Source organism: Cavia porcellus, unplaced genomic scaffold, assembly GCF_034190915.1.
Source record: "Cavia porcellus strain 051 isolate PalLab524CR breed Dunkin Hartley unplaced genomic scaffold, mCavPor4.1 scaffold_9, whole genome shotgun sequence".
Classification (NCBI taxonomy): Eukaryota; Metazoa; Chordata; class Mammalia; order Rodentia; family Caviidae; genus Cavia; species Cavia porcellus.
In genome coordinates this window covers 58,765,635-58,790,926 of record NW_026947492.1, presented here as the reverse complement: position 1 = coordinate 58,790,926, position 25,292 = coordinate 58,765,635, and the positions used below count along the sequence as shown (strand labels likewise).

Here is a 25,292-nt window from a genome sequence, read left to right as displayed (position 1 = left end):
TGATGACTCATTGAGGTATCTTTTGGGGTTTTTTTCAAGTTTTGGCAGCGTTTTTAGCCACAAGTTGCCAACTCATCCAGGTAAATATGTAATAGTACAATTGCTGGATCATGTAGTAAGCTTGTCCTTACCTTTTCCAAAGTACAATATCTTCAAAATTGGCAGTACCATTTCACTGGCAGTACACGGTCAGTGAATAGGAATCCCAGTTGTTCATATTGTCACAGCATTTGGCATTTGGAATGTTTGGGATTCTAGTTATTCTAAGAGATGTGTAGTTGTATCTCATTTTGGTTTTAGTTTATAGTGCTCTATTGACATTATATTAACCATCTTTTCATATGCTTATTTTTTTCCCTGTGTGTGTGTAGTGAAATAACTATTCAAATCTTTGTTCCATTTTTAAAATTCAGTTGTTTGCTCTCTTACTGTTGAGTTTTAGAATTCTTGGTATATTTTGGTTTTTGGTTTATTTTGTCTTTTTCCTTTTTATCGGTACCAGAGATTGAACTCACGACTGCCTGCTTCCAAGGCAGGCGCTTATGCCACTGAGCTAAACCTCCAGCCCCTATTGGTATATTTTGGATACCAGGCTTCCATCAAACATGTTTTGCAAAGATTTTTTACCATCTGAACTTATCTTTTAATTCTCTTGCTAGTGTGTTTCACAGACTACTTTTTAATATTAATGAACTTCCAAGTTACTAATTTCTTTTTGCATGGATTTTTATTTTGGTGTTACATTTTAAAAGTCTCCTAAATTTTCTCCATATTACTTTCTGAATGTTATGTAATTTTTAAATTTTACATTGAGGTGTGATCTACTTGGAGCTACTTTTTATGAAAGGGGAGGATCTGTATCCTGACTCATTTATTTATTTTTTCCGTATGTCTGAATAGTAATTTCATCATCATTTGGTGTAAAGATTGTCCTTTTCCATTAAATTGCTTTTGTTTCTTTGTCAATGCTCATTTAACTCTGTTTATATATACTTATTTATGGACTTTGGTGTTGCATTGATCTGTTTTTGTATTCTCTTACCCATACTATACTGTCTTGGATATTGTTGTCTTTATAGTAAGCCTTGAGATTGGGAACTGTCACCTTACCAACATATCTTTTTTTCTCCTCGAGGTTGTATTGTGTATCCAGAATTTTTTGTTTCTGTGTAATGAGAATCAATCTGTGGATATTAACTGATTCTGATAAACAGAATCTATTTGTTGAGATTTTGATGCCACATATAGTAGGTTTTACTCTCTTTGGCATAATTTCACGGTACTGTGAGGAGTTCTCTTCTTTTTATTTGGATTCACTGTATTTTCTTTTCTGGTAATCTCTGTTGTTCTGTCTCCTAGTTAAGATTATTTTTTTCTCTCTTCCATTCTGCCTTTGAGCTCATTCCCTGAGATTTTTGCTCTAGTTATTTTTAGTTCTAAATTTTCCATTTGGTTCTTTATATCTTCTGTTTCTTTATTAAGACTTTTAGTTTCTTTGCTCACACCTCCTATTTTTTTTCATGTGTTTCGAGAATGTTTTAAATGTTGTTGAAGCATATTTATGATGGTAGCCTTCAAGTCTTTGTCAGGTAATCGTAACATATCTATCATCTCAGTCTTGGCATCTACTAATAGTCCTTTTTCTCTTACTTTGACATCTTCCTGGTTTGGGCTATGAGTAATTTTTGATGGAAACTTGGACATTGTAGAGTAATGGTATGAATCTCTGGATCTTGTTTAAACATACTGTTTAGCTAGCTTCCTCTGGCATCTCTCTACTAGGGGAAAGGAAGTACTATTTCATTACCACCTAGGGGTGCAGAAATTTCAATTCCTCATGTAGCCCCTTTTGACATCTGAAGAGGAGGGGAGAGTGTTCATTAATGCTGGCCAAGAATAGGAGTTCCAGCTTCCCCACTAGACCGCCACTGATACCTTCTTGGCCCGGAGGAGTAGGCAGGCCGCTTTGCTGCTCTCCACCTTGCCCTACTTGTGGCACAGAAAATAGGATGTATTTATTCACACTGGGTATTACTGAAAGTTCTGACTATTGGGATTCCTCCGATACCACTGGGGAGAAAGCATTATTTCAGTGTTGGCAGCTAGGTGGTAAAAGTCCAGGCTTCCCACGCAGTGCCTGCATGGGGCTTGTTGGATTCTGCTGAGCAGGAATGAAAAGCCTGATGGCCTTTTCTGAAGTGGGCTCGGTATTAGAGTGTCTTGGTCCATCTTATGGAGAGTAGAAATCTACTTTTTGTTTTTATGGATATGCCTATTTTGGACATTTCTTATAAATGGAGCTATTTAATATATGGACTTTTAAAACTGACTTCTTTCACATAACAATGTTTTCAAGGTTTGTACTGTGTTGTACTATATATCAGTACTTAGTTTCTATTGTAATATAATATTTGATTGGATGTACCGTATTTTATTTATTCATTCATTGATAGACATTTGGATTATTTATACTTTCTGGCTATTATGAATAATGCTACTGTAAGGATTTGTGTTCAGATTTTTGTGTGAATGTATTTTTCATTCTCTTTGTGTGGAATTACTAGTTCCTGTGGTAACTTCATGTTCAACTTTTTTAGAACACCAGTTCTTTTTAGTAGTATTTTCTAAGTTTTTATTATGATATCAGGAAAGGGGCCTGAGATAGTGTCTTTTGAGTTTTTAGAACTGTCCCTAGAATTAAGATTAATGTCTCCCCTTATTTATTTCCAAGCTTTTCCATTAAAATGATGGTAGCTGATAATTAAAGTTATCTTCAAGATCTCAGGAGATCTATAAGTTTGATGACTACTAAACTATCATTCACATGCAATTACTGTGAATGTATAATTCATAGTAATGACTTTTTATTTTCCTAAATTTACCTATGATTTTATTTGTTTAGAAAAAAGAAAGCGAATGCCTACAATTAAAAATTTTGGTGCTTCAAAATGAACTGGAAAGACAGAAGAAAGCTTTGGAGCGAGAGAAGGCATTACTACATAAGCAACAAATTGCATTACAGGACAAAGGTAAGTAGAATATCACACACACAGCATAACCTTCACATTCAGTAGTTTCTTCTTCTTTTCTTCTTTCCTGTAGGCTCACATAGTGATCTTTGCATAAATGCTGATAAAAGTTTAATTTTTAAAGTAGTTTTTGAAACATTTTGAAGTTGATAGATACATAAATCTATGATTTGAAATTTCCCAATGTGAATATATCCTTGGAAGCAGAATCTCAGCCAGGAAGCAGCATTGCCAGCAGGCCACTCTTTGGAAGCCTTCTCCTGCTCCCTTCCAATCACCACATCTCCAGCTAGAATAACCACTACTTGGGCTGGTTTACCTGTTTTTTCAACTTTGAGTCATTCATCTGTGTACATTTTGTGTGCTAGCTTTGTTCAATATTATGTTAGATTCATCTTTACCTTCATATAATTATAATTTGCTCATTCTTTATGCCACACAGTTTTTTATTATGTGAATATGAATTTACTTATTTATTCTTCTTGTTTTAATAATTTCCAGTTTGACATTATTATAGTTAATGCTTCCATGAGTGGTACAGCACGTATTTCTTTCTTTTAATTTTATTTAAGGAGAAAAAGAAAAAAAAGCAGAAAAAAGGTACAAGTTATACAGAATTTCAGAAAAAAAACAGTAGGAAATCATTAGTTAATGGATTACATATTGTCATCTTAGAAATATTTGTTCAAGTTACAAAATTAAAGCATATAAAGTGGACATTCAAACAGCGAGACTGCAAACAGTTCTGTTCAATGATCCAACAAAACTCAGTAATATCATTGTCTATCTTATACACTTAAATATACATGCAGTAGGGGGCTGTGGATTTAACTCAGCAGGATAAGTGCCTGCCTTGCAAGCAGGCAGTCTTAGTTCGATCCCTGGTACCGATAAAAAGGAAAAAGACCAAAAAAAAAAAATACACACACACACACACACACACACACACACACACACATATATGCAGTTATATCGTTTAGAGCACTTTCTTTTCCTCTCTTTTGTACCATGACTATTACACATTTTGGGTTTTATTGCTCCCACAGTTCTTATTACTTTTTTTGGAAAAGAGTAAAACAAAAATGTGACATAACAGAACAGAGTCGGTTAAATCAAAAGGGTGGACATAATAGATAATGTAAAAACATAATACAAGGTGATCAACAATGGTTACCATAATGCCTCCTACTATCTCAAATAGAATTGCCTATATCATCAGTTATAATAAAATTGAACAAAACAGTAAAGAACGAAACCAACAAAACCAAAACATTGGAGACATTACAGGTCTTCAAGAGTAGATAATAGCCAGAATGGGCGTCATAATGAATCCCATTATCTTCACAGCTGTTGCCTAAATTTTCGAACCTGGTACTATCAAGCAAAACAGAATAGAGGGACATCAGTCAAAACAAGATGGTGAGATCAATACAGGGCTTCAAATCAAGTTAATAGAAAATCAAAGTGGGTTACTATAATATATCCTGCTATTTTTTATTTTTCCCTTAATTAAAAGGATAAAAATTCAAAAGTAAATAATAAAAAAAGGAGATTGAGATAAAAGAGGGCATAACAACAAAGCAGCGCAGATCAAAACATAACATTTAAGCAAAATAGTGTTTCACCACAAGATAATACTGACATAAAAGTAGTTACCATATTGTCTCTTTCCTTGAAATCTTTGAGTATAACTTCGTATACTGTAGCATCAAATATATCAAAACAATGTAAAACCATTCAGGAGAATGACAGTATTACAGGGTATTTAGAATCAACTAACAGAAAATGAACAATGGTTTCTGTATAATCTCCTTGTCTATAAAAGTTTTTGTTTATACTATTACATATAATAAAATCCAGTAAGATACAACATGTTAAAACCTATGGAGACAGAAGAACAAAAGCTTGATGGGACTTCAAAACAAGATGATACTAAATCAGCATTACCAATTATGACATCGTTTTCTCCAAAATAGCTGTTCCTACCATCTAACCTTCTCTGCCTCATTTCTGTTGAGCTCTTTTTCTGTCATTAGTTATCAGTTTGTCCTCTTCATTTCACTTTCTGCTCCATTCATTGTGGCCTCTCTGCCACTGTTTCTGGAATCTTGGTATTTTTCTTTTTTAGAATGTCCTACAATATTCTCTGTAGAGTTGAATTGGTGGTTGTATATTCCCCTAGTTCCTCTTTATCCTGAAAGCACCTTGTTTTTCCATCAATTTCCAGGGATAGTTGTGCAGGATATCAATCTTGGCTGGAGGTTATTATCTTTCAAAGCTTGAATTATTTCCTCCACGCTCTTCATGATTTGATGGTTTGTGCCGAGAAGTCTGCAGTAATTCTGATGGGTGTTCCCTTGTAAGTGATCTGTTTCTTGTCTCTGATGGCTTTTTATATTCTGTTCTTATATTGGATTTCTGGTATTTTGATTATTAAATACCTGGGTGTAGCTCTGTTTGGGTGGTAGGTGGCTGGGGTCCTATATGCTTCATACATCTGAGTATCTTTACCTTTTGCTAAATTAGGAAAATTCTCCTGGATTATTTCTGCGAGTAGCTTTTGTAGTTCATTTGTTTGTGTCCCTACCTCCTCTTTTATGTTCTTAATTCTTAAGTTATAGATCCTCTTATCATCTTCTAGTCTTTGTATTATTGCTGTTTGTTTCTTTGTTATTTTTAAGAAGTTTTTCATTTCATGCTCCCATCTTATAAATCTGCCCTCCAGTTCAGATAATCTATCCTTAGTTTCTTTCAAGCTGTTAGGCCAGTTTTCGATAGAGTTTTTAGTTTCCTGTTAATCTCTTTGAACCTGCTTCACGTATTCTATGTTTCCTTCATTTTCTCCATCAAACAATTCTCCCCTCTTTCTGTTTTTTCATTCCACCATCTGCTTTTTCTTGGGTGGTACTTAGCATTTCTCTAACTATTCTGTTTACATCTCGCATTAGGTCATTAAGAACTTCATTCCTGAACTCGTCTATGAGGCTCTGGACATAGCGCTTTATGTCTATTGGTGCCGTGTCTGCTATTGCCTGTTTCTGAGGATTGGGGGCCGAGGAGCCTTTCTTGCTCCCTCTTCCCATATTCTTTGTTCCTTATATATGCAAGCATACATAGGAGGCCCCGCTTCCTTCCCTGTCGTCCACAGTCTGATTGAATTGCGCTGGCTAGGTGTTCCCACCCACCGTGGCGCTCTAGGGAGTTACGGACCAGGCATCGTATGCAGGGCCCGCCCCTCCAGGTCAACCTACCTAAGGTTTTACCACTAGGGTGCACCTCTGGGCGCTGGGACCTGGGTTGTGCTACCCTACTGGGTCTCAGCCTGCAGCGTCACGTAGGCTAGGCACTGCTCAGCAATCCTGCTTGAGAGGGGGATATGTGACTGAAGTCACTACAGCGGCCCGTTCCAGCAAGTCTGCCCGGTCCCAGAATGTCCTCAGTTGGTGCCTCCTTGACCGGGAAAGAGTCCCAGTTTGCTTCACTCATCGCAGGTTGATGCATGGCTCCCCGCCCATCCAGCTCTCAACTCCGTTCACCGATTCCCATTCTGCGAGCTTTCGCGCGTCTCTCTCCCTGCAGCAACGGTGACAGGAAACCCAAATCACAGCTTCCAATGGCGCGAGGCTCCAGCTTCCACACTGAGGCTTTATCTGTTCCCGTTATACCACCAGGATTGCATTCCCAGTTGATTTCTCTCAGCCCAGTTCATTCTTGGGTTAGCAGGGTTTATCTCTTCTTGCTTAGGATTCCTCACTCCACACCATTCCTGGATTCTAAGCTGGGTCTCGCAGAGAGCCTCCATAGCTGCTGCTATCTGTCTTCCATGTTCTCCCGGAATTCTTAGTCTCCACCTCCGGCGGCCTTCGCGGTGACACAGCACCATCTAGTGCCAGATCATCTCAGGAGACTTCAAAAGCACAAATCTAGAGGACATTTTTGGAGGTTTCAGTCCACACTCAGTTGGCTCCAAGGCAGGCGGGCATGGCTCAGCTGCAGTTCATGGTGGCTGCAAAACAGCAAGCAGGAACCAGCAAAGAGTCAGCACGTATTTCTTAATGAGTATAGTATATTTGTGTAGAAACCTAGGGGTAAATTTTTAACATCATATAATTACATATTTTCAGTTTTAGTAGACTATGCAGAAGTTTTTCAAAATGCTTTTCAGTTTACCTTCCCTTCACCTATTAGTGGTTTTGTTCTCCATCCTTGTCAGAATTTAGTACTTTTCTTTTTCATTTTCGTTTTATTGGTATGTATGGTATAATACCTGCTTACAGTTGTAATTTTTATTTTCCTGAAGATTCATAAGTTTAACACCATTTTACTTATGAGGTCTAACTTATTTTAAAGAGTTATTTGGTATATTGCATTAAAAATATATTGTTTTGTGGCTTCCCTGTTCATGCTTTGATAACTTTAAATGGGCAGAAGTTCCATTTTGTCAATCCTTTACACTTGAGATTTTTTTTTGTGCATATTATTTAAGACCTATTTCTCTACTTTAAGATCACAAAGACATTGTATATTTTCTTTTAAATGCATTAGTGATGTTTTACATTTATATCCTTCATTTATCTGGAGTTTATCTGGATATAATGTAAGAATCAAGATTATTTTTTTCATACAGATAATTAATTGCTCAGCACTAGTTACTGACAATCATCTTTTCTTCATTGCACTGAAGTTTAAATTGTAGTTATTTTAAGAATAGTTTTGATTTAATGATTGTGTAAAGATAGCAGTAGTACAGGTAGTTTTAAAACAGATTAAGATGTAGTTCATATGTAAATTCACCATTTTAAAGTGTATAATTCAGTGTCTATTATAGCACTGGTTTTCAATGATCATAATAGTCTGATTTCTTCTAAATTCTTCTGAAAGAAAACTCATGAACACTAGCCATAATTGTACATTTCCCTTTTCCCTAGTACTAAGCAACCACTCATGTACTTTCTGTCTATATATTTACCTACTCTGGATATTGTATATGAGCTATATCTTATAATATGTGGTCTTTATGACCAAATTCTTTTGTTAAGCTTATTTCAAAGTTCATCCATGTTGTAATGTATATCAGTACTTCATTTTTTTATTGCCAAATGAAAGAATCAGTTCTATTGATATGGCACATTGATTTATCCATTAATTGATTGGCTCATCTTCAATGCTTTCACTTAACTGCTAAGCAGGCACTCTACCACTAAGTTGTACTCCCAGTCTCTATATGTGTTATTGAGATGAAAATTAATTTTTATTTCCCTGAAGTACGATAATCATTAGAATGTTTGGATCTAGTGTTGATATTGATATTCTTGTCCCTCAATAAATACAAGAAAGAGTGCTGTTGACTTCACTCCAGAAGTGTAGTGGACTCTGGTAACCAATACTGTGGTAATTGGACTGTGGACTGTGGTAACCAATACTAGGAAGGGACAAAAGGAAGATAGTTCAATACAGATAATCAAATTTGGGTATTAGGAGGTCCTGATCTACTTTTTATTGTTGTTGTTTATTTATTTATTTGTTTTTATTTTAAAGAGAATAAAACCAAACAAAATAAAACAATAAAACCAATCAAAACTAAACAATGAAAGTGATATAGAACTTCAAAACAAGATAATAGGAACTCAACAATGGCTACCACAATGACTCTTACTGTCTTCAAATTAGCTGCCCCTGCCATCAGATAAAATCAAATCAAAACAAAACAATTAAAACTATACAGAACTTTAAAACAAGATAGTGGGAATTAACAATGCCTACCACCTTCAGAAGAAAATCCCCTAAAGTTGCTATATTTCATATTGTGATTATCTGAATAGATGCTCAGAATAACACTTTTAGGCCTGCAAAGTCAATCAAACAATACAAGCATTAAGTTACTTGTTTACTTCAGAAGCTATCATCTCAGCCTGTGTTCCTGTGAATCAGCCAGCTGCTTATCTGGAGGGGAGGGAGTGTTGGCACTTCTTGGCTCGCAGCCCTCATACTGACTGGCTCATAGGAAGGGGTTAGCTTCTTTTTAGTTCTCCCAGCCCACCTCACTGCTACTGGCTCATGGAAGGGGTTGGCCTGGCCCAAGACTGCCACTGGCTCACAGGAAGGGCTTCATTTCTTCTTGGTTCTCCTCCTGGTCTGCGTGGCTGCCTCTGGCTCACAGGAAGGGATTGGCCTGGCCAACCTGATCTACTTTTGGGGGAACCTCTGTTCTTCATTGTGATTTTATTTTGTAACCACAGAGACATTCCTATTTTATTACTTAGGCACTTGATTCTGAGCCCAAGAACTCAGTTAAGATATAAAGTCTATAATACACAATAGCCTTGAGTTTGGTAGTAATTCTTCTGAATGACAGTAAAGGAATTATTTAACTTCTGTACCTTCTTACCTATCTGTTCAGTAAGAACAGTTGTGTTCTTAGTGTAATAGGGCTCATAATAGTGCCATAGAAATTAATTTGTATAAACATTAGAAAGAAATCAGGTGCCTATATTTTATAGTTTTGTTTATAAAAATCATTACACCAGGATGATTTTTTTGAAAGAGACAAGATAGATCATTTCTATCTGTGTTGCTAATTTGCTGTGTAGTCAGATGACTCTGTCTCCTAAGAGCCTTATTGCTCCACACCCACTGGTTTTCACTTCCAATACCTTAAAGGCAGTGGTTACTTGTGGTCTGCAGTAGCTCCAGCTAGGTCATGACCGATCTTTTCAGCATTAACATTTGTTAATGTATATGTTTTCACTTCTGGAAGATATTAGTAGTTTAATTTATGATGTTTAATGAAAGACTATCCCTCATTAGTGTGTCAAGCCAAGGTACCTTCCTAATAACTACATCTATAGTTTTAGAGGACCCTGTGTCCAAACTTAGCCCTCAAATCAGAAAAGATAGTTCAAAAAGAAAAGAAGCACTGTGTTAAAATGAGTATGTTGGAAATTTAGTTAAAAAAACAGTATGTTCTTAAGGAAATGTTTTCAGTAGAAATATAAGTCTTCATGAATGGATATTGATATACATCCAAGAATACTTCAAGGGTCCCAGAAAGTGATATTAATTTAATACAAGCAGAATTCTCTAATCTTTATAGGAGGAAGCTACTTTTTAATGCAGTTAAGAACAATGTATATAACTTTATAGTTAGAAAATGTTTATACAGATTATCATATTTGATTCTTAGCACATTTCTAAAAGCTAAGTAGAACAGATTTTGTTACCTTCATTTTATAGTTGAGGTACTATGAGATAAATGACTTGTCCAGGAACACACAGAAAATTGGGAGAACTTGAGATGTAGACACAAATATTTTGGCTCAAAATTCTGTGCTTTTTAAAAAAACTATTCTATATCACCTAAAACCTTGCAAGATACATTCATTTGATCGATTGCCAGTACCAAAAAAAAAAAGTCAAAAACAAAACCAAAACCAAAAAAAAAAAAACCATTTATTTGGATCCTACATAAGTTCTGTGAAACAGCTTTTATTGTAACAGGTCAGATATTTTAGTTATGTTATATCATTTGATACTTAAAATAGTCCTAAGAGAGAAGTCTTCTTCCCTTTTAATTTTTTTTTTTTTTGTCTTTTTCCTTTTTAGCGGTACCAGGGATCAAACTCACAACTGCCTGCTTGCGAGGCAGGCGCTTATGCCGCTGAGCTAAATCCCCAGCCCCTCTTCTTCCCTTTTAACAAATAATAAGTAGTCCTGAGAGAGAATTTTTCTTCTCTTTTCCCAATTGAGGAAAACTGTGACTCAGAGACATTTTTCAAGGTCACAATTCAGTGATAAATCCAAATTCAAATACAAATTTATTTCACTCTAAAACCTATTTATCTCCAGGAAACAAAATACCATTGGGGCTTTCTCTAGTGTTTGTCCTAAATGTAAACTGAGAGTTTGCTATGTTTCCATTTGACCTGTGGACTAATAGCTGGAGAACTTTATTCTGCTAAGTTCCTCTTCATTATAGTACAGCTGAAGCAAATTTTCCCCAGAGATTGCTTTGGTTTGATAATATTCTAATTAATTAAGAAATCTGGATTAAAAGTCTTTGATTTTTTTATTTTGTTTTTAGTGGAGTCATTCAGCTTTTTTGGGATTAGTATACTTCCTTTTCAGAAATAAAACAAAATTCTGCATTATATAATTAGTACAATATTTTCCAACTCTATGGTTCTGTTTATAAGGATAGAGTTGGGAGAAAAGATGTTCACTTTTTATGAGAATTCCTTGTTTACTCAAAATCTAATAGGAACAATATATTTCCAAGCAATAAAACGACCCACCCCCCAAAAAAGAAACAACTATAGACTGTGTGACCCAAGTACATTTGTAATTGTGATCTTTTAACTGAAAGTTCATTTGGTGGAAATTTCCTGTTAGAATCTCTAGGCAGCTAAAGTGTTTACTTTTAGCTCCTTTCCTAAGTGAGAACAAAAACAAACACATTTCTTTTGATAACATAATGTGTAGAAGTCAAATATTTTATTTATTGCTCACATTTTGAGAAATAAATTCCTTTTCCTATTTTCAGTAAATAAAGGTTTCTTGCCAAAATAAGAACACTTTTTTATGAAATTATCATCAATTATGATAGTTTTTTATTTTCTTTTTCCAAGAAATTTGTGGAATTAGGATGACCTATATGTGTAGCTTGTTGTGTTTAATTAGCTCCTGCTAGGTCACTGAAGTGTTGAGTTTCTTTGGCCTGTGTCTCAGATAAGAGAACAATCACACAGTGTATTTAAGTTAATGCTTTAATTTCTATCAAAAGGTTGTAAGTTTCTACTTCAAATTATAAAGGTGTTATTAGGCATTGTATAATACTGTTCTCCTACACTTAGATCTTAAAACTACATGAAAAATTACTTCAGAGGTTTTTATCCCAAGATAAATTTGTTAAAAATGATTGCAGAATTTTAATTTGTTAGTCTGCATGGTTTCTTATTTATTTCATCTTTTTTAGACAAGGTTTCACTATGTGGTTCAGGCTAGCCTTGAAGTTAATTTGTAACCCAGGTTGTCCTCAAACTCAGAGCAATCCTCCTGCCTCAACCTCCTGAGCGCTGGAGTTACAGGCATGTGCCATCATGCACAACCAGTCTGTATGGTTTTAATTTTTTTAATAGCAATCTTACAGAAATTCCTAAATAGGCTCCCTTCAAGTTTATTATTATCTGCCTTTTAAAATTTCTGGGTCTGAGCAGTTCAGGCTGGTCTTGAGCTCACCTTGCAATGATCCTCCTGCCTCAGCCTCCTGAGTTCTGTGATTATAAGTGTGTGCCACCATGCCTGGCACTTACTGTAGATTTTGAATCCTATTTGCTTTCCCAGTTTCTTACACTAGGGAGACAATATGGTATTTAGACATGTGAGTTTGATTTATTTCATTTGTGAGTAGGCTCTCAAGTCACATCCATTTACTTACAAAAGCCTTCTTTTATAGTTCCTTTTAAAAGCAATATAATTCTTTGTAGCTCAGTAGTATGCCATTGTATAAAAATACCACATCTTTTTTATCCATTCCTCATTTAAAGGGCATTTGAGTTGTTTCCAAGATTTGGCTATTACAAATAGTGCTGCTATAAACATGGGAGCACATATATTACTGTGGTATGATGTTTTCAATTCTGGGAAAATGCCCAGAAGTTCAATAGCTGGGTCAAATGGAACCTCTAATTAGAAGAACCTCTAGATTAATTTCCACAGTGGTTGCACCAGTTTATGCTCCCACCAACAGTGGAGAAGAGTTCCTTTTTCCCTACAACCCCTCCAGCGTTTGTAATTGATTTCTTGATCCTGGCCATTATTTCTGGAGTGAGATGGAATCTCAATGGTGTTTTAATTTGCATTTCTCAAATGACCAATGATGCTGAACGTTTTTTCATATATTTATCTGCCTTATTTCTTCATCTGAGAAGTGTGTATTCATCTCAGATACCCAATTTTGGATTGTGTTTTTGAATTTGGGGGCCCCGATAACCTCTTTAATAAGCGGTGATAGAAAAACTGGCTCTCTATATACCAAAAACTAAAACTAGACTTATGTCTATCACTATGCATTAAACTAAAGTCAGAAGGGGTCAAAGATCTAAATTTTACAACAGAAACACTAAATCTGCTGGAAGACAAAGAGGAAGAAATCTTGAAGACATAAGGGTAGAAGCAGAGAGTTCATGAACAAAAATCAAACTGCACAAGAAATCCTTCCCAGAATCAGCAGCTGGGATCTTGTCTTATTAAAAAGTTTTTGCATGTCAAAAGAAATCTCCAACAGTGCGAAAAGAAAACCCACAAATGGGGAAAATATCTTAGCCAACTGTCCCTCAGACAAAGGACTTCTATCTAGAACATATAAAGATTAAAAGCAGCTTTTGAAAGGCAGTAAAAGTCAGGCAACTTGTGGGTGGAGGAGCACAGGGAAGACATATGGTTCCTAAGCAAACTTCAGATCTTGTTTTTTTTAAAAAATGATTACATTTCCACATGTTTACAGTGATTTACTCTAGTAATATCTTAGTTGAATTGTAGGAAAGGCAAACTGTCACTTTAATCTCCTTCTTTGATGAAGGGTATAGATGTAAAGAAATATGTCACCTGACAGAATTATGTTTTACTTTGTCATAACTTCTCCCACTTACTCCGTAAACTACTGAAAGTAACATTTACAGAACTACTTTTATGATTAGGTGGTTCAACATAAAGGTAAGAAGAGACCATAGTGCATGTAAAGGAAATGGCACGGATGCTTCCTTGTGTATGTGTGTGCACCTTCATTAGTTCATTTGTTCATTTCTGGAACACTTCAGAAGAACCAGGCTGTATGTGAGAAGTTAGAATCATAATGACAGGTATGAAAATTATATGACATATATGGAGGGAGTTCTAGGAATGCAGATGACATGTGTCTGAAAATCAGAACCCAGTAAGAGACATAGAAGTAGATTAGTGAGTTGCAAGTCATTCCAGTTAAGAAATTCCTTCAACTAGGGAATTATTGGAATATTTTACTGAAAGATTTGATGAAGTTTTAAACTTACACATAAATTTCTCAAAGATACAGAGTAGGTAAGACTATTTGATTAATGCAATACAGGCTGTATATTAGATGTATGTTTTAGACTTTTTTCTTTCTTTCCTTTTTGAAACAGGGATTTACTATGCAGTTCAGGCTAGCTTTAAGCTCGCTTTGTAGCCCAGGCTAGCCTTGAACTCACAGCAATCCTCCTGCCTCAGCCTCCCGAGTGCTGGGATTACAGATGTGCAGCAGCATACCTGGCATTAGAAATTTTTCTTTGACTACATAGTTCAGGGTAGATAACTCCCTATTAGGGAATTAATTTTAATAATCTAGTACATAATTAAAATCTAGAATTAAAATAAATAAAAAGTAAAATTTAGGATTGAGAAAGTAAACAGAGAGGATATAGGTTCAAGAGATATTTAGCTGATAAATTCTACTACTAATAGCTTACAGGATTGAAGAAGAGAGGCCAAGAAAAAGGTTTGGATAGGTTCTAGTTTCTAGTTTGAACAACTGCCTGGATGGTTGAACCATTCAGTAGGACACCAGAGGAGATACAGATATTGAAGTAAAAGAGGGAAAAAGAAAGAATTCTTTCAGTTTTCAGTACTCAGGTAAAGGTGAGACAATGAATAATAAACCAACAAATTAGATAGTGTTATGTTATTATAAATAGTAGACATGAGACAATAACATTGTAACAAGCACTAGAAAAAAAGTTGTGGGTTGAAGATAATTGCAAGGGATCATAGTTTTCTTTTTTTAAAATTTTATTTAAAGAGAAAAAGAAAAAAGCAGAAAAGGTACAAGTTATTACAGAATTTCAGAAAAAATAAACAGTAGGAAATCACTAGTTAATAGATTACATATTATCATCTTAGAAATAGTTGTTGGGGGGCTGGGGATTTAGCTTAGCGGCATAAGCACCTGCCTTGCAAGCAGGTAGTCGTGAGTTCAATCCCCGGTTCAATCCCCGATAAAAATGAAAAAGACAAAAAAAAAAAAAAAAAAAAAAAAAAAAAAAAAAAAAAAAAAGAAATAGTTGTTGAAGTTACAAAATTAAAGCATATAAAGTGAACATTCAAACAGTGAGACTGCAAACAGTTCTGTTCAATGATCCAACAAAACTCAGTAATATGGTTATCTATCTTATACACTTAAATATACATGCAGTTATGTCCTTTAGAGCACTTTCTTTTCCTCTCTTTTGTACAATGACAATTACACATTCTGGGTTTTATTACTCCCACAGTTCTTATTACTTTTTTTCAAGAGAGTAAAACCAAATGTGACATAACAGAACAGAGTCAGTCAAATCAAAAGGATGGACATAATACATAATGTAAAAACAAAATACAAGGTGATCAACAATGGTTACCATAATGCCTCTTGCTATCTTAAAAAGAATTGCCTATATCATTAGTTACAATAAAATTGAACAAAACAGTAAAGAACAAAACCAATAAAACCAAAACATTGGAGACATTACAGGTCTTCAAAAGAAGATAAAAGTCAACCAGAATCAGTGTCATAATGAATGTTACTGTCTTCACAGTTGTTGCCTATACTTTTGAACTTGGTACCAAGCAAAACAGAATAGAGGAAAGTCAGTCAAAACAAGATGGTGAGAGCAATACAGGGCTTCAAATCAAGTTAATGGGAAATCAAAGTGTGTTACTATAATATATCCTGCTATTTTTTATTTTTCCCTTAATTAAAAGGATAAAAATTAAAAAGTAAATAATAGGGGCTGGGGATTTAGCTCAGCGGCATAAGTGCCTACCTTGGAAGCAGGCAGTTGTGAGTTTGATCCCTGGTACCGGTAAAAATGAAAAAGACCAAAAAATTTTAAAAAAAGAAAAGAAAAAAAGTAAATAATAAAAAAAGGAAATTGAGATAAAAGAGGGCATAACAACAAAACAGCACAGGTCAAAACATAACATTTAAGCAAAACAGTGTTTCACCACAAGATAATCCCGACATAAAAGTAGTTACCATAGTGTCTCTTTCCTTGAAATCTTTGAGTATAACTTCGAATACTGTAGCATCAAACATATCAAGACAATGTAAAACTATTCAAGAGAATGACAGTATTGGAGGATATTTAGAATCAACTAACAGAAAATGAACAATGGTTTCTGTATAATCTCCTTGTCTATAACAGTTTTTGTTTATATTATCACATATAATAAGATACAACATGTTAAGACCGATGGAGACAGAAGAACAAAAGCTTGATGGGACTTCAAAACAAGATGATATTAAATCAGCACTAGCTATTATGATGTCTTGTTTTCTCCAAAATAGCTGTTCCTACCATCTAACCTTCTCTGCCTCATTTCTGTTGAGCTCTTTTTCTGTCATTAGTTATCAGTTTGTCCTCTTCATTTCACTTTCTGCTCCATTCATTGTGGCCTCTCTGCCACTGTTTCTGGAATCTTGGTATTTTTCTTTTTTAGAATGTCCTACAGTATTCTCTGTAGAGTTGAATTGGTGGTTGCAAATTCCCCTAGTTCCTCTTTATCCTTAAGCACCTTGTTTTTCCATCAATTTCCAGGGACAGTTGTGCAGGATATATCAATCTTGGCTGGAGGTTATTATCTTTCAAAGCTTGAATTATTTCCCCCCACGCTCTTCGTGATTTGATGGTTTGTGCCGAGAAATCTGCTATAATTCTGATGGGTGTTCCCTTGTAGGTGATCTGTTTCTTGTCTCTGACGGCTGTTCTTATATTGGATTTCTGTAGTTTTGATTATTAAATACCTGGGTGTAGCTCTGTTTGGGTTGTAGGTGGCTGGGGTCCTGTATGCCTCATATATCTGAGTATCTTTATCTTTTGCTAAATTAGGGAAATTCTCCTGGATTATTTCTGTGAATAGTTTTGTAGTTCATTTGTTTGTGTCCCTACTTCTTCTTTTACGTTCTTAATTCTTAAGTTATATATCCTCTTATCATCTTCTAGCCTTTGTATTATTGCTGTTTGTTTCTGTGTTATTTTTAAGAAGTTTTTCATTTCATGCTCCCACCTTACAAATCTGCCCTCCAGTTCAGATAATCTGTCCTTAGTTTCTTTCAAGCTGTTATGCCAGCTTTCAATAGAGTTTTTAGTTTCCTGGTAATCTGTTTGAACCTGCTTCACGTATTCTATGTTTTCTCTATTTTCTCAATCAAACAATTCTCCCCTTTTTTTCTGTTCTTCCATTCCACCATCTGTTTTTTCTTGGGCAGTGCTTAGTATTTCTTTAACTATTCTACTTATATCTTGCTTTATTTCATTAACTACTTCACTTTTGAACTCGTCTATGAGGCCCTGGAGATACCACTTTATGTCTATTGGTGCCGTGTCTGATATTGCATGTTTTCTGTCCTCATTCTCCTTTGCATTTTCCTTTCCTAGATCAGTGTTCTCAGGATTGGGGACTGAGGACCCTTTCTTGTTGCTCCCTCTTCCCATACTTTTTGTTCCTTCCATACAAGCATATATAGGAGGCCCAGTTTTTTTTTTTTTTCCTTTGTCGGTTACAGTTTGTTTGAATCCACCAGCTAGGTGTTCCCGCCCACTGCAGTGTACTAGGAAGACACAGACCTGGGCAGTGTCTGCTCGGCCCCACCCCTCCAGGTCAACCTACTGAAGGCTTCACTGCTAGGGTGCACCTCCAGGCGCTGGGACCTGGTTTGGGCTAGTCTACTGGATCAGTCTGTGGCGTCACCCAGGCCAAGCACTCCCCACCAATCTCGCTTGAGAGGGGAATATGCAACTAATGTCACTGCAGCGTTCTGTTCCAGCTAGTCTGCCCGGTCCCACAATGTCCTCTGTTAGAGCCTCCTAGTCTATGGATATGAGGTTAGGTTTCAGTCGTATTTTTGGAATTGGGTAAGATTTAAGCATTGTCTCTGATTGCGAAAGAAAACTTATTAGGCATTGGCAGGATTACTGGACAGATTGCCTTTTTTGCTTTATGATTATTACTTTGAAGTAAAATCAGTCATAACAGAGCTTTATGAGTGCAAAAACAGAGAACACCATTATTGAATAAAAGTGAAATTATCTCCATTTTATAAAATATGGAGAAAATGAGGCCCAGAGAACTTAAACCTTATTTAGAGTCTTAAAAGTATAAGTAGGACTTCAACACAGATCTTTCTGATTCCTAGGTCCATGGGCTTTTGAATACAGTGTAGTGCCACACAAGATCTGCCTGTTTTTTTCTTAACAAGTAATACTAGCTCTCAGTTGTGGAGTAGTATGAAAGGAATCAAGTACTCCCAATAACCTGTTACAAAGAAATTTAGCAATTATTTGAGAGGAAAAATATTCTCGTAGAAAAAATATTTGAAAGAAATTTAGCATGCAATATGTTTTCTACAGGTATTAAATATAGTAAGTACAATTAAGTGCAATTTTACACAAGTTACACAAAATGTATTAACCCTTGAGACTGGGCAGCATTAGAAATCATAGTATGTAAAAGACATTTCAGCAGGGAGACAAACTAAACTAATCCAAGAATATTTGGTTTTGGTTATGTGACTTGATGTGGAAAACCCAGAAAAATGAGTTTTTTGGTTTTTAACTGTATCTGTGGCAGAAGCTGGCCATTAGCCAATCTGAGACCAAATTGGTGAGAGCGAGCCTAAAGAGTTTGTGATTTATTTTCTTGATGGAAGCAAGCTTCATATTCTTTAGTTACTAGGTTTATGGGACCCCACATAGACATTTGATTATTAAAGTTGTAGCTTCTGACTTGTGTTCCTGCCGAACAGTGGGACCATCTTTGTTAACATAGTGTAATGTTGTTATAGGCCTAACAGGGCCAAATATTTTAGAAAGCGGTTTGGAAAAATGGCAAGCCAAGCATGTGTATCTGCTTTCTTTCTCTCCATTACCCATTGATTTGACAGTAAAGATAACTAAAGAATGAATTCATGGTAGTTGGGTGTGGTGACACAAACCTGTAATCCAAACACTCTGGGAGGCTAAAGCAGGAGCACTTCAAGCTCAAACCCAGGCTAGGCAATTTAGAGATTTAGCAAGACCCTTTCTCAAAAGCAAAACAAAAAACACAGACTAAATCCACAGCAGTGTTAAAAATATGAAGAGACTTTCAGACTAGCAAAGATTTTGACATAGTTCTCAATGACACAGATGAGATAGGACTGCTTAGACAAATAAACTAGAGAAAAACTATAGCCCAGAATGGAAAACGGAAAGGCTCCAGAAGTTCCTGGTAAACAGCCTCCAGACGCCTCAAGCTTAGAATTTCCAAGTATAGATATCAGTATCTGGGGCAGTAATCGGGGTAGATGGACCTACTGGCTTGTTCTCTTTCTTCTGTTTAATTGGAAAACTCCCTGTAATATTTGCTTTAGCTGGTTTCTAAACATATGGATTTTTGACCTAGTTAGCTCCCATGCTCTTAAGTGTTTGACATGGTAGAAAGGCCTAAAATGACTTAAGACTTTTATAACCAACCCAGAGGAAAACATAAAAGACAGCTCTACTTAAGAGTGAAATGCCCTAAAATAACACAATCTCAAAGTAAAGTTCTCTGTATTTGACAGTTGCACTAGTTTAAAATAAAGGTACTACCTTCTCCCAGCATATATACTCTGAGGGAAAGCCTAATTGTTAACAGGACTTGCTCACTTATACCAAGTTGGCACTGAAGAATGAGGCCTGTTATGTAAATAAATCTTTACAGCTTCAAAGGAAACCTATACCAGTTGTCTCTACTAATCAATCTAATCATTTATTCATGGACTTGAAGGGAGAGCTAAGGGTCATCAGATATTTGAACAGTACAAATAAAATAGCTGACCCAAAAGGAACAGAAAAATACAATGAATAGAGAACTTTTTAAAAAGTAATACTCATAGATTTGACTTTGCATGGACTATAGAAAGCTGGTAAGAGTTTTATGTCTACCCTAAAGAAGAAGCTGCATAATATACAGAGTTATAACTTTCCTTGAGTGCAGCAGAGAGCTAATATCTCAGAGCAAGCAAGTAGCTAACTGTGTAAGGAAGACAGGCACTAACAAAGGAGAGAGAAAAGTCATGAGTATTGATTGCCCCTGGCAGAGAAGGGCTACTGTATGGGAAGGTAAAATAATTCAGCCAAAGCTTTAACAAGTCACTAATGGTCAAGTACAATCTACGGTGAAACCATAGTACTCATAAGGCAGTTCACATGTGCCTGCAGCTTCTGCATATATCCTTCACTGGATATTGGCAAGAATGATTGAAAGAAAAGTGTTATCTTGCACAAAAAAATATAATCCTCCTCTAAAACAAATTTATTTATTTATTTTTTCCTTTTTTTTCCCCCAGTACCAGGGATCGAACTCACGACCACCTGCTTGTAGGGCAAGTGCTTATGCCGCTGAGCTAAATCCCCAGCCCCTAAAACAAATTTATTATCCCCCTGAGGAGAGAGATGTAAACCCTTACTTTCCCAGGAACACATAAAAACTTGTAAAGCCAGGCATGGTGGTATGTGTGGAAGCTGAGGCAGGAGGATTTTAGGTTCAAATGCAACTTAGACAACTTAATGAGATCCTGTCTCAAAATAGGGTTAGGAACATAGTTCAATGATAGAGCATTTGCAAAACCCTCCATTCATTTCTCAGTATTGCAAAACAAAAACATTTGTAGCTAGGACAGAAATAGCCAAATTGCACTTCTGTAATTGGAAACAGGAACACTCAGCTTAGCAATTGATAGAATAAATAGAGAGAAAATCAGCAAGAAAAAAAAAAAACTTATGTCAACAGCTTGCTGGACAGCAGTACACCATTCCCTGAATGCTAGAATATAATTTATATTTTAAATATACAGTTAGATAAGCCATGTTTGGTTCTATATAACAATCAGATACAAAATAAAGTCATGTAAAGAAAGTGTTCTTTCACCTATATTAGTATATGTGCTGCTGAAGCAAACACTGTTCTTTCACCAAAAGTGCGAATAAAAATCATGAGATGAAAGATCTGAAAAACTCCAGGTATTGGAATTTACACAGTAATTGTATGATAAGCCACAGGTCAAAGAAGAAATAATCAGTGCAGGTTAGGAATATATTTTGAAGTAAATGAAAATATATGGACATTTGAAAGAATGCAAGCTTACATGAAATTTTTATAGCATTTGACGCTTTATACTAAAAAAAGGCAGGCAGGATGGTGCACACCTGTAATCCCAGTACTCGTGAGACTGAGGATTAACATGAGTTCAAGACCAACCTGAACTATATAGTGAGATCTTGTCTCAAAAGAAGGAGAAACAGAAGAAGAAATACCTACAGTCATTACTCAAAGTTGGTACCTTTACAAAATAGGAAAAGGACATATTGAACTTAAGTCAAGCAGAAAAAAGGAGTAGTAAATAGTAAAAGTCAGTGAATTTGAAAACAGAAAAAGGTTAGATGACATCACTGAGACGAAAAGATGGTTCTTTGAAAAGATTATTGATAACCCTCTAGCCAGCTGACCAAGTAAAATGAGGTGAAACACAAGTTTCGACTGTCAGAAATAATAAGCATTACTTCAGATCCTACAAAATTTGAAACAATAATAAGGTAATATTTTAATAACTTAATGGTAGCATGTTGCAAGAATGCTAGAGCAAGGTTGAACGTAGTCTTGCTGGCTAAATCTGACAGCACTTGAACATCAAAATAATTATGTACATCAACGAATTATAAATCATTGAAAAACACTAATTCATGATTCCACACTGGTAATTGCTAGTTAAGGAAGGGATCTTGCTTAGTATGCTGAGTGATAACTGATAAATATGAGGAAATACTGAAATTAGAATATTATTTTGCAATCATAATAGGAAAGATCAATTCAGCAGAAGTCACAAATCAGTGCTAACAGCAGGGGGAAATTTAGATGACAGGCATATACAAGACCTAACGATTACATTTTTAAGATTAACATTTCTGCTTTTAAATATGATACCATAGAAGGATATAATACCAGTCATATTATATTCGGGTGGATAATATATAACTTGACCAACCTCTGTAGAAATTGAGTATATCATTCCCACATTGTTATGACTTTTAGTATTTAGGTTGAGTTTTCTGAGGTATCTTCAAAACTTTGTTCTTATCTTTCTGAACCCCAACTCACTCAGTTGTATTCTGAGCCCACCCCTAAAATCAATATACTATATTCTTTTTGGTAGAAATTTAACCGTATACGGTTTGGAGGCAAGGTGTCAATGTGATTTCTAAGCCTTTGCTTATGGTAAAGCTTGTAGAAAACTATAACTTTGTGGATGACCCTTTTCTGGATTTAGATCTATTCTTTAACTTTTTATTTGAAAATTATTGCAGACTTATAGAAGAGGTGCAATAAGAAGATGCAAAAACATCTTCGTCAAGATTTACCTGTCATTAGCATTTTATCCTGTTTGTTAGCTGTTTAGGATTTATTTTAAATTTAACTTTCCCTTCTACCTTGTGACGATTATTTTTTTTCTTCTTTTGGTCATATAATAACATGCTTTAAAAGTCTTAAAACCTGAATTGAGAAGGGGAACGTTTGTATTTTGAAGCCCACATCTGTTGTGGGTCCCTATTTGTGGTCTTGCCAGCATTGATAAATTGATTTATCTGGTGTGAAGAATAATATTGCAGATTTCTATACTGATAGAAGAATTTTATATATTTTTAAATGAAACTGTGGTTTCGTGAGTGTCAACCTAAGTATCTTATAGAATCATTAAGGTAAAGATTTGGGGAGGAATTATATTAGGAATTAAAGAAGATAATTGGTGTTACTTGATTAAAATCTGACAATTGAGAAAGGAGTGTGCTTAGAAATATGTTAATAAAGTGTTAGGTTAGTGGGTTTTGGGCTAAGGCTGAAACTGTGTATTCTAGGCAATTAACCTACTTTCTGTTCTTCCCCGTATGAGTAAAATTTGTGCTGGACAATTTAAAATGCTTTTCTTATTGAATCACAGCTCATGAAATTATGTGTAAAATACAAAACTTGGTATGTTAGGATCTAAGCTTTTTTCTCTGTGCTTGAGCACCTCTAGAGTTACAGACAGACCTGGATTATCAAGAACATAAGAAGCTGTCATTTTCTCAGAGTAGAATATGTACAGTAAAAAAAATTTTATTATCACAGAAGTAGAGATTACAAAAATTGATATAAACACAAAATGCAGGCATATAATCACAAATGTTAATCTTTGATATTCTAAAGAAAGCACTTAAAGGAAATTAAATGTTCTATAATGGGATTGGAGTATGAGGATATCAAATAAAACATGGAATATTCTTATAATTCATATTAATGGACTTAAATTTTATATAGCCATAACTTCAGGCTATCTGTCAACATGTAAAAAATACTTGTGACATAATATGGAAAAGTCAATATATATTTCCTGTAGCCTATAATTTTCACTGAAACTACTTACATTTATGAACAAGATGAGAGTTCATAAAAACTACTTACATTTATGGAGTTTATTATAATAATCAAAGTACAAGTAATTTTTCCTGTTCTACACTTTATATTTTCTGTAATGTTATATAGCATTTGTGTTTGAAAAGAAATTAAATACTTATTTTTTAAATTGTAGTCTGAATTTTGAGGTGTCATCAAGGTTTCTTTTTTAGAAATCTGTGGGCAAACGTCTTAGATTGGCTCATGCTAGAGGCTGCACTTGTGTGAAAATGAAACCAATAAGGACTCTGTTCTGTTTAACCTCTCCATAGGCCTTTATATTTCACACACTTTTCCTTCTTTGTATTTTTAGTCTCTCCTCACAGTCAGATGACCGGGCTGTGCCTGGGTAGTTGTGATTGGACAGGCCTGTCTACAATGTCTTGAGTTGTCTCCCTCCATTTTCTTTCTAGGAAGCACATTTTCAACTGAGCATCTCAAGCTTCAGCTCCATAAGGAAGCCTTAAATGAATTGAGGAAGGAGTGTACTGCAAAAAGGTAAACGCAACTCTGAATGTAACTGCTGTGAATGCTAAGTTCACTTTGAGGATAGCTTTGGAAAAATCTTGAGCTGGTGATACCACGCGGTGATAAAGCGCTTGCCTGTCATGTGCAAGGCTGATTCTTAGCACCAAAAGCAAAACAAAGTAGCATTCTTTGAAAATCGCTAGTATTTTTATTCTATATACCTTATTACCAATCCATTTGTTTCACAGATATTTAAGTGCCTACTATGTGTCATATTCTGTGGTAGAGGCAGTTAATAAAAGGTGCTATATAATATGCTATATAATATAATCATGATCAGAAATACACTGTTCTAGTTTACCAGGCTATATAGCACCAGGGCTTATATATAAACTTTCTCTTCCAGTTTCTACATGCAGTTGAGCATATAGGTTTTTTTCTTCAATAATTTCTTCTGTTTGATTCCTGCTTATTGAAAGCTTGCTTGAATTACCTTGATAGTACCTAGAAAATCTTTCCAACTTCTTTCCAGTCACTCCCCATTCTAGCATGATGTTAATGATTTTTCTCTTTACTTTTCCCCATAAATGCTTGCTTCATTATCACATATGTTACTTTTATTGTCTTCATTCATCTTCCTAAAAATGCCCCACACTGCATTTTTCTCTAAAAATCTTAGCAATTGATGCTTTAAGAATATTAGACCTAAAAGCATAGTGGCAAGGACCTGTAATCCCAGCATTTAGGAGGTCGATGTAAGAAGATTACAAATTCAAAGCCAACTTTTTTTGCAAGGTAGTTGTACTATATATTTGTGAATGAAATAATTGTTTTAAGGAAGTACCATATGGATCTTTGCTGAAATCAAATTGGCCTCTTTAAATAATGAATATGAAGCTTTGCTCATTTTACTCAACCTCTCGAAATCTTGTTTGCTGGCTGGGTGTGGATGGCACATCCCTCTATTCTCAGCGTTTAGGAGCCTACAGCAGGAAGGTCATAAATTCTAAGCCAGCCTAGATTATGTAGCAAGAGATATATATTATCTCCAAAGAACAAAAATAAATTAAGTCTCATTTTCTTTTTTTATGATGGGTACATCATAAACACCTACCTAGGAGAGTTACAATAATTGAATAAAGATATCTATAATGTTCTCAGTATATATTACTAGGTGCTCAGCAAACGCCCTTTATATCTTAGCATATTGCTCAGCATGCAGTACCATATTTGGGTAAATCAGGACTCATGGTAGCTATTATTCTTATCTCTACATCTGAGTTCCTGTGATCTCCA

At 35.3% G+C, this 25,292-nt stretch overlaps 1 protein-coding gene across 4 annotated transcripts in view; it reads left to right on the top strand.

The window, feature by feature from the left end:
- Positions 1-25,292, top strand: part of Uvrag (UV radiation resistance associated) — a 282,472-nt gene that overhangs the window by 141,924 nt on the left and 115,256 nt on the right. For all 4 annotated transcript variants that reach the window (XM_003468551.5, XM_063256475.1, XM_063256477.1 and 1 more), the window contains exons 8-9: positions 2,903-3,029; positions 23,942-24,026. In XM_003468551.5, the coding sequence (XP_003468599.1) occupies positions 2,903-3,029; positions 23,942-24,026 (212 nt within the window). The remainder of the gene's footprint in view (positions 1-2,902; positions 3,030-23,941; positions 24,027-25,292) is intronic.